At 40.8% G+C, this 10509-nt stretch overlaps 1 protein-coding gene across 1 annotated transcript; it reads right to left on the bottom strand.

The window, feature by feature from the left end:
- Positions 1–4071: 4071 nt before the first annotated feature.
- Positions 4072–7491, bottom strand: LOC107564205 (uncharacterized). The gene has a single exon (XM_016249212.1). It carries the CDS (start codon positions 7489–7491, stop codon positions 4411–4413), a length of 3081 nt encoding a protein of 1026 aa, XP_016104698.1. The 3' UTR covers positions 4072–4410.
- Positions 7492–10509: the final 3018 nt, after the last annotated feature.

Below are 10509 nucleotides of genomic sequence, written 5' to 3'. Positions count from 1 at the left end.
GACTATTCGGATGTTTTGCTGGACATTGTTGTCGGGGGAGCTGCTGCGCAGATCAAGCGCTTCTGGACGCGCAGACGGGGGAAGCGAGCCGGCGAGCTCGTCAAGCTCAGACAGCGCGGATTCAGAACGCCATTGCCTAGCATCCATCTGGCCAACCTCCGCTGTCTACCCAACAAACCGGACGAACTTCTTCTGCTCTCCCGGACAAATAAGGATTTTTCAAACTCTGCTGCTCTGTGTTTCACGGAAACCTGGCTGAAAGACGCCATTCTGGACAGCGCGTTGAGTCTGCCGGGCTTTCAGCTGTTCAGAGCAGATCGCGACGCAGAATCAACGGGGAAATCACGCAGCGGCGGGACATGCTTTTACATCAATGAGAGGCGGTGTACAGATGTAACTGTGTTAAAGAAGATGTGCTGTTCAGATCTAGAAGTGCTCTTCATTAACTGCAAGCCGTTCTATTCGCTGCGGGCGGTTTGCTCGTTCATTCTCGTAAGTGTGTACATTCCTCCGCAAGCACACGTGAGCTCCGCTTTACAGAAACTCGCTGATCTGATCACAGAGACAGAACAACAACACCCGGACTCTGTTTTAATCATTCTCGGGGACTTTAATAAAGCAAATCTCTCCCGTGAACTGCCAAAATACAGACAGCACATCACATGTCCCACCAGAGACAGTAATATATTGGATTACTGTTACACCACAATAAAGAATGCATATCACTCGGTTCCACGAGCAGCTTTGGGGCTCTCTGATCACCGTTTGGTTCATCTTATACCGACCTACAGGCATAAACTGAAATCAGCTGAACCTGTATTAAGGACAGTAAAAAGATGGACTAATGAAGCAGAGTAGGATTTACAAGCTTGTTTTGACCTCACTGATTGGAGCGTCTTTGAAGCTGCTGCCACCGATCTGGATGCACAGGAGCTGCTGAAACAGTTCTACTCCGCCAATATTGAATCCATCCTCTGCACTTCAATAACTGTCTGGTTCAGCTCAGCTACCAAATCTGACCTCAGAAGACTTCAGAGGGTAGTCCGGACTGCTGAGCGAATCATTGGTAGAACCATCCCTTCTCTCCAAGAACTGTAGTTATCCAGAGTGAGCAAAAGGGCTGGCATAATCACTCTGGACCCCTCACATCCAGTACACTCCCTCTTTGAACTGTTGCCATCTGGTCGATGCTACAGAGCACTGAGCACCAGAACGCAGGAACACAGGAACAGTTTCTTCCCTCAGGCAATCCATCTCATGAACACTTAACAATAACTGTGGAACACACACTATTTATACACTCATACACTTATTTATCTAACACTCATACTCAGTCTACACCTCAAATTTGCACATAATATACAGTACCTGTACATACAAAAACTGTCTATTGTAGTATACCTGCACATACAATTGTCGATTTATATATTTTTATTTCTTATTTACTTGTTCTATTTTTTATATTTTAATTTCTGTGTTTTTTGTTCTGTCACTGTCATTCTGTTACACTGTGGAAGCTTCTGTCACGAAAACAAATTCCTCGTATGTGTAAACATACCTGGCAATAAAGCTCCTTCTGATTCTGATTCTGATTCTGAACTGGGGAATGAGGATAGCAGTCCTAGCAATCGACGAGACCAAACAGTGCGTGTGTGGAGTATCCTTATATCTGGTGCAGGGGTGATGAGTTGATTGGAGACAGCTGATGATGATTGTGGAATGTGTGCATGTGGTGGACCAGGAAGGATTCTGAGAGATGTAGTACAGAAGGTGACAGGCATGCTGATTGAGATTGTGACAATCTCAGTACTTTTTACACCTGAACCAGAGCTGCACCCTTGTATACTCTCTCGCTATCTCTCTCTCTCTCTCTCTCTCTCACACACACACACACACACACACACACACATTGTGTTTCCATTTTTATGGGTTCATTCCATAGGCATAATGGATTTTATAATGTACAAACTATATTTTCTATCCCCTTAACCTAACTCTACCCCTACCCCGTACAGAAAACTACATACATACAAACTACAGGTCAGAAAGTTTGGATATTGTCAGTGTATAACTGAACCACACACACACACACACACACACACACATTTTACACAAACAGAACATCAATACTCATTTGCGATGAAGTGGGTCTATTCTCTTTCTATTCTTTTTATTAAATAAACAAAACTAGCCACAGCAAATAACTACATCTGACATCAACACAAATAGCATGAGTAGAGGAGAAAATGTACACCTGAAAATAAAAAAAGTGACTGCTGCATTTGCAGGAGCATTGTCCTTTCTGTCACCTTCTTTAGAGCTTTCTCCTGCTCATTTAGGCACTGATGTTTTCCTGCAAAAATAATTTTGGTCATATAAACTGTTTAAAGTATTTCATGATGGGTGTACATCTTCTTGGTAAACATTTCAGTCTAAACCTATTTCTAACCACAGTGTTACTAGACGGTTACATAAAAGTAAAACAGAATGTTAGACAATAAATCATCATATAAATCAAGCCAATACTTTACAAAACTGTAGGTCTGCACAGGAAAATGTAACACCACAAATTTGAATAACTATACCAGTGATGAGATCTTTGTATGATCTATTAAACTTTTGCATTTTTATTAAGGTCAAGGTCAAACATTTGCTAATACTTTTACTATGTACTCAAGATAACCTAAAAAGAAAATTTATTTATAAAATTTCAGTGAAGTCAACGTCATACAAGTTGTGTATATGTTCTCTTGCTTCTGAAAAAAAGGCAAATCACTTTGATACATTTTGCTAGAATGATCACTTAACTGAAGATAACAGTTCAGTAATCTTCATGCCATATTGATGTCAAACAATATACACTTTTATATTTTTGGTCCTGACTTTATAGTTTCTGTTTCTGTTTATCTGTGAATACTGTATGTGTGGCTGGTGCAATATTTCACGTATGCTATAATACAGTTCTACACATAAATTCTTGGAAAAATATATGCATTTTTGTCACAAAGATGTAAAAAAAAGGGTGGAAATGTATTTAAGTCTTCAGCACCACTGATGGTTCTGTTAAATACAAAGAAATAACAATTTAATGTCCTCACATGGGTTGTTTGAGGCTACATTTACAGTATATAAGAAAACAAAACTAAAGAAGACTGCTTGTTGCTCTCCATGTAAAATCAACATTGTCCACCACAGATACACAAAAGACACCAGCAAACACCCCTATATATTTTTTTCTTTTGTAGTTGGCTTGTTTGTTTTCTTTTTTGACCAAGTTTAGTAGTAACCTTTGCACCTCACTCTGTCAAATTTGAGATTTGTTTTCATCAATTCAATACATTCTATATTGTACATTTTGGTACAGACGTCTACAAGCATTTGTAGATCACTACAGATTTTTCCTGAAATCTCTCATTTAGTCATATGATGAGCATTTTATATTTTTTTTACATTTTTCGTACTCTGAAAATATTTCTTGTGAAATATTGGATATATCAAGGCTTTCCAATTGTGCTCCTGGAAGGCCACCAGCAGAGTTTAGCTCTAGTCCTAATTAAACACACCTGAACCACCTACTCAAGGTCTTTAGGATTACCAGAAACTTCCAGGCAGGTGTGTTGAAGCTAAACGCTGCAGGACAGCGGCCCTCCACGAGCACAATTGGACACCCCTGGAATTATCATTCATAATCTACTAATAAGCATATATCATAAATAAGAATACAGACACCCAGTAGATGTACTATGAAATATGACAACATATAAAACACTTAATTCAAACAGAAATCAGAAAAAAAGGAATGGAACACTGACCTTACTGAACTTTCTTAGAGCATAACAAGACGAGAACGATCAGTTTAATTGTTTCAGACAACAAAAGTACCTTACTATGTAATAAAGCATTGGCTGCATGCTGATTATTTCTCTTGCACTTTTTGTCATGCCAATAAAGCATTAAATTGTAGAAAATAATTTTACAAGTGTATAATGTTTTGTTTGTTTCTTTGTTACAACAAGACTTTTCAGCTATTTCTGATAAGACAAGAACAGGCCTAGCCAAAGGTTTTTCCTCAGAATTTATTTTTTATAGTCACTATATATTGCAGTCTTTTCCCGTCTTCCTGTTTTTAAACCAACTATCTGTCATTGTCAATTAAATGCATGTGACATTTGCTTTAACCTTCATATTGCTAGTGCAATGGCTCCAATGATTGTATGTGTAATTCTCACTGATAGTCAATACCAGATCTTAATTGACAAACACTGTTGTCCAACACTTAACTGGTACATAATCCAGTTAAGCGTAGGGACACATGCTCAAGGATAGATCATTTGTGGTGGATATTTCTTTTAGATTGCAAGATTCACAGATTTCCCTGTGCATTGTCCCATCTAAGTTATGTACTTAGACCTAAACTAATCCAGACTGCATGTGCATGTGTAGTGGGTAAGGGTGGTATATCAGTGGGGACTGGCCGTTTGAAATGTAATAGTTACTGAAGTTGTGGTCTGTCATGTATGGTGCAGGCTGGTAGTAGCAGGTAACATTATTGGCATTGGGAATGATGTTCTGCTCACCCAGGACTTTAAGTGCTAGGATGGTAATCATATTGAGAGTCTGGCGGCGTTCATGCCCCATCAAGCACACAGTACTCTCATTGACCACTCTCCGAAGGGTCATCAAGAAATCATATTTACTTTTCTCCTCTCCAATAAAATGGTTGCGCAGGTATGATTCAATCTTGCGCTGCTGCTCATTCACATCAGGGAAGTCAATAAAAAAACGTGAACACATGTAGCGCTCAAGTGTCTTAATTTCTGTTTCACAGGCAGGTTTGAAGTCTCGGACAAGAAGATTACTGTACTTGAGCAAGCCTCCACCTCTGATCTCTTCAGGGTTGCGTGTTGCTATTAGCCGGTAACGTAGGTGGTCCATAGCTTGCTCAAAGTCACCATACATGCTCTCAGCCAACACTGTAATGCAAGGCAGCTCTTTTGAAGGGCATATGGGCTTGTTAATGTCTGAAGCTGATGGGTCTGAGATCTTGGAAACCACCTCCTCACTTACTGATGACATAGATGTTTCTAATGTATGTGACACTAATACTGCAGAGGGTTTCAAACCCTGTGAAAGTGGTTCAGATGGTTCTGCAACTTTAAAGAATACTTCAGTGGGTTCTATGACATCCAGAGATATAACTGATGGTTCTAAAACAGGTTCTGAGATTCTAGGAGGTTCTAGATTTGCTGTTGAGGATATGGAAGGTTCTAGTGGCTTTGAAAAATTTGGTGCTGATACTGTGAGGCTTTGAACTTCTGGTAAAGAGACAAGTAATAATAGTTCTGGAGGTTTTTTAGTCTGTGGACTTGGCACAAGAAGTTCCTGAATCTGCAGAGTGGACACGGGGTAGTTGTGAACTTGAGGTGATATAACATGTTCGGAGTCTGAAGAATTAGTCCCTACTACTAGTGAGTCAATAGTAAGGTCTGCAGACAGTGGTTTTAACATTTGAGATGCACAATTTGTTGCCATAGTGGCTGATTCTGAGGGTTCAGTAAGATATGTTGGTGATGTGGCTTCACAGGACTCTGTATCTTTCTTTTTGGAAGATGCAGAGTTGAGGTCATAACTGTCATTTGCCTGAAGTAAAGGCTCAGAATTCACATTAATAAGAGGTACCATTGCCTGACACTGTGCTGTCTGAACACTTTCATTAAAAGGCTGGCTTATCCTGTTTTGATCTTTGAGGAGATTACTGGGATTGGGTGTATGAATTAGAATAGTGACATGAGTAGCTTCACCTGTTTCTGGTTCTGAAGTTTGCACTTGACTTTGAAGGCTTTCCTCTGGTGATATACTCATGTACAATGTCTCTTCTGAATGCATAACATTCTCTGGAGCAGAAACAGTAAAAGCTCCGGTACAATTGTCTAGTTCTTCAGACTCTTTAGTGTAATTTTCTGAGGCACTGGATAATTCAAAGCTTTTTGTGGTAAGACCTGACATTTTAACCTGCATAGGTAATGATTCTTTTGGGTAAGCTTTAGGTGGATGCAAAACCTGACAAGTATTAACATCTGAATTATTTGACACTGATTTTTCTGGTGAACACGGTACAAGAGTTGCCTTTTTGGACATTTTCCGCGGAGGTTTGGGTGAAGAGTGCTTGAGAACAACCATTTGTGAATCTTGGCTGTTTTTCTTGGCAGGGGTTGGTAAAGGATACTCCGCATATGATTCTAGTGCTGAATGTGTAAGAAATTCAATGGGAGCAGGTTGGAATGTGCATCGCTCACCGAAGGTCCCTGTTGTTGAAAGACAAGAGAAGTCTGTATGTGCCATTTCAACCCATGGTTGGGATTTAACTGGCTCTATGTCTAACATGTATTCTGTTTTGTCAGAATCTGTTTCATTAATATATGTTTTAACAGTGGGATCTGTTTCCTTACCAGACATAGTTTTTACCCCAACTAGTTCATTTCCCTCCCCTGAGTCCATACCAGTTTCATTTGTATTTACTTTGAGCAGTGTCTCCATTTGCAAAGACACCTTTTCATGAAGTTCAATCTTTTCCTCCACATGCACCATTACAGAGTGCTCTGATATTTGTTCCATAGATACAGGTGTAGTTGTTGTTGTTTGAGCCATCTCTGTTTCAACATCTTTGTCTGTTTCAAGTGTTGGTTCTTGTTCTGAATATTTAGACTGCTCTTTCTGACTCATTTTACAATAACACTGAGAGTCACAGTAAGTCTCAATATCATCAGTTTTGCATGACACGTCAATGTCACTTTCCTGGTGATGCCCTGTGTCACAAGAGCTGAGGAATAGTTCATCCATTAAGGAGGTCTGAATTCCGTGACTTTGAGCTAAAGAAGAGTCCTGGCCCTTTTGCCCTTCCACAATCTTCCTCTTTTCAGCATCCAAATAAGATTGTAGCATACTGTCCAGGATGATCTGAAAGGAATCCACACTGAATTCAAACTGGCGTCGTAAAGAGTTGACAAACTTGAGCTCCACGTTCTTACCGCTATTGTTTGAAAGGGAGATAAGGCTCCAGCGGTCATGCTCAGTGAACACCTTGACCATTTTTTGCACATATGCCTCTTTCATGGTGAGAGCTGTAATCTTATCTTTGTTGACACCTTTAGGTAGAAAGTCCAGCAGACAGCCCAAAACCACTTCCTTGATAATCTGGAAGTCCTCTGGTTTGGGAAGCTCCACACCAAAGATGATATCCAAGTCTTTGTAGCTGGTGCCATTCTCTTTGACCAGCACATGACTGGCTGTAGAGCCGTTGAGACGGACATCTCTCACCTTGATTTTCTTCAAAATCAGTCTGTCTCTGACCACATAGATTATGTCTTTAGGCTTGATTTCAAGGGTTGGGAAATTACCCCTACCATGAATGGGAATGACCTCTGTAAGAACTTGGTCCAAAGTCTCCACCTGTTCTTTTGTCAGTTTGTGAAACCGGCGGTCATCTTCCATCTCTATTATGTTCACAAGATCTGGGAGGAATACAGACAGAGAGAAAATTTATTATAGATGGGCAACGTATATAACATTCTAGTTAATAAAGTGCAATATAATGGCCACATTTGCTTGTTGTCTTTTTATGTAATGACCTTTATGCTAAATAAAATTGTATTCAGATACAAAACAACATATCATTGATATACATCCACTGTATAAATACACATAACTTCATTGGCACAATATTTCACATGATGTACTAAACTAGGTGCTTAAAAAACAGTTCTGGGGAAGGCTGAGCCAATGGTTCATATATTTCATCTTGATGGGTAAATTGTTAAGTAATCTTTTGTGAATAAGATGTTGACCAGTTTTGTGGTCTCAGCTTTATGACAAGGCAGTTGAAGCTGCGTAGGATCTGGGAAGGATATGCACTGAAACCAATTGAAATAGTTTTAATGTTTATTTTATGACTCATTTGAAAACACTGATGAGAGTCTGTTTGCAAGCATGGTTCTAATTGAAATACACATAATACACTATTGCATTTCTATAAATCAGATCCATTAAAGTATTGTTAGGCTGCATTAATTAGGTCAACTGGAACCGGGAACACCTCCCATAACACAACTGATGTACTCGCTACATCGTAAGAAGCATGACATCTATGCTAATATTAGTCTGTTTTACTCTTATTCCAAGGTCACCGTAGCCACCCAGATACAGTCCATATCGAGCCCAGATGGCGGACTAGCACCTAGGGTATGTTGACACTGCAGGCAAATGTGGCCCAATGTTTTTTTGCTCACATGTGACTCAGATCTGTTTTTCTCATGACAGTGTGAACAGCACAAACCAAATAGAATCTGATCTTTTTTTTAAATTCCGATTTGTGCCACTTCCATGTGTGGTACTAAATCTGATACAGGTCAGATATTTTGCAACGCCACCACAGTGTGAACAGTCATATCGGAATTCATGTGACTTTTATATAACTCTAGATCAGCATTCGTCACGATTCTGTGCTCATGGGAGTTATTTAAATGATTTTACATACCCAAAGTGAAAGTGAAAAAGTGTGAAAGTGACGTGACATGTGGCTGAGTATGGTGACCCATACTCGGAATTAGTGCTCTGCATTTAACCCATCCAAAGTGCACACACACACACAGTGAAAACACACCCGGAGCAGTGGGCAGCCATTTTTTGCTGCGGCGCCTGGGGAGCAGTTGGGGGTTCGGTGCCGTGCTCAGGGGCACCTCTGTCGTGGTATTGAAGGTAGGAGAGAGCGCTGTACATTCACATCCTTGTCTTTATTTTACATATTGCCTGCGCATAATTTTGCTGGCTTCTGCAGCATATCACACTATAAATAACTGCATAATCGCTTACTTTATGTCCTCCATGTCTACTTCCGTATGACAGCGCGCTGCGCAAGTGTTGCCATGTCCATAGTTTTCCGGCAGAATTGGGCTACTTTGTCATCGCCATGGGTTGTTTTTCAATTCCGTGGGTTTAAGCGACCCACTACTGCGATCTTTAGCTCCAACCCTGATCAAACTCCTATGCTTGTAGTTTTCTACTAATCCTGAACACCTTGATTAGCTTGTTCAGGTGTGTTTGATTAGGGTTGGAGCTAAACTCAGACAGAAACAGAAAACAGTGAAAGAAAAAGTGGAGCTTGAGGGCCAGAGTTGCCCACCCCGACTTTGGCTCAGGAGTGCTGTGATTTTGTCAACACTTTCTGTGGAACAGTGAAACTGCATCTTTTTTGCAAGAAATTTCCCATTGACTTTTCTGAGCTGTGCTGAGGCAAAACCATGCTCAGCAAAACCTTCTATGGCAGTGGTTCCCACAAAAATTAACCTGTTTCTGGAAGTATTCCTGAGCCCATATTGTGATTTCCATTACAGTAGGATTCCTATGTGATGCAGTGCCGTCTAAGGGCCCGAAGATCACGGGCATCCAGTATGGTTTTCCGGCCTTGACCCTTACGCACAGAGATTGTTCCAGATTCTCTGAATCTTTGGATGATGTTATGCACTGTAGATGATGATAACTTCAAACTCTTTGCAATTTTTCTCTGAGAAACTCCTTTCTGATATTGCTCCACTATTTTTCGCTGCAGCATTGGGGGAATTGGTGATCCTCTGCCCATCCTGACTTCTGAGAGACACTGCCACTCTGAGAGGCTCTTTTTATACCCAATCATGTTGCCAATTGACCTAATAAGTTGCAAATTGGTCCTCCAGTTGTTCCTTATATGTACATTTAACTTTTCCGGCCTCTTACTGCTACCTGTCCCAACTTTTTTGGAATGTGTAGCTCTCATGAAATCCAAAATGAGTCAATATTTGGCATGACATTTCAAAATGTCTCACTTTCAACATTTGATATGTTATCTATATTCTATTGTGAATAAAATATAAGTTGATGAGATTTGTAAATTATTCCATTCCTTTTTTACTCACAATTTGTACAGTGTCCCAACTTTTTTGGAATTGGGTTTGTATATCTCCTTAATCAATATACCTGATTCAGGTTATCAGCTCATTAGTAGAGACTCAGTATGAGGAGCTGCTGGAGGTGGTTACTCGCGCTGTGGCTAAGTTGAACATCGATTGGCCCACCGAGAAACAGGCTGAACCACAGAAAAGCAAGCTGAACGCTTTCTGCGGACTAGGCCGCCACCTCCACGCCGGAGCCTGCCTTTCTCCCTCTACCTCCACACCGAGGTGTCGAGGTCGTGGGCTAGACCATTCTCGGCCTGCCTCTTCATCCCCACTTCCGATTATTATGCCAATGTGGCGGGGTTGAGTGAGCACCAAGATGTCTGCACAAGATGGCCATGTTACAGGCGTACCAAGCCGACCTGCTGAAAGAGCTGGATGAGGGTGAGGAGGTTAAGTCTGAGGATATCACCGAGCTCAGACGAACCGCTAATCTGTCTCTCTGTGCCACCAAAGAAATCACCCACGCCATTGGCCAGTCTACAGCGCGAGGTGACCAAGCTGCCCTTGGTCACTTCCACGT

This window comes from Sinocyclocheilus grahami, unplaced genomic scaffold (assembly GCF_001515645.1).
Source record: "Sinocyclocheilus grahami isolate Dianchi unplaced genomic scaffold, SAMN03320097.WGS_v1.1 scaffold915.1, whole genome shotgun sequence".
NCBI lineage: Eukaryota > Metazoa > Chordata > Actinopteri > Cypriniformes > Cyprinidae > Sinocyclocheilus > Sinocyclocheilus grahami.
Note: the sequence above shows the minus strand (reverse complement) of the source record. Positions and strands in the feature narration are given on the sequence as shown.

Coding starts and splice junctions, on each gene's coding strand:
- LOC107564205 (XM_016249212.1), bottom strand. CDS start 7,491: ATGGAAGATGACCGCCGGTTTCACAAACTGACAAAAGAACAGGTGGAG.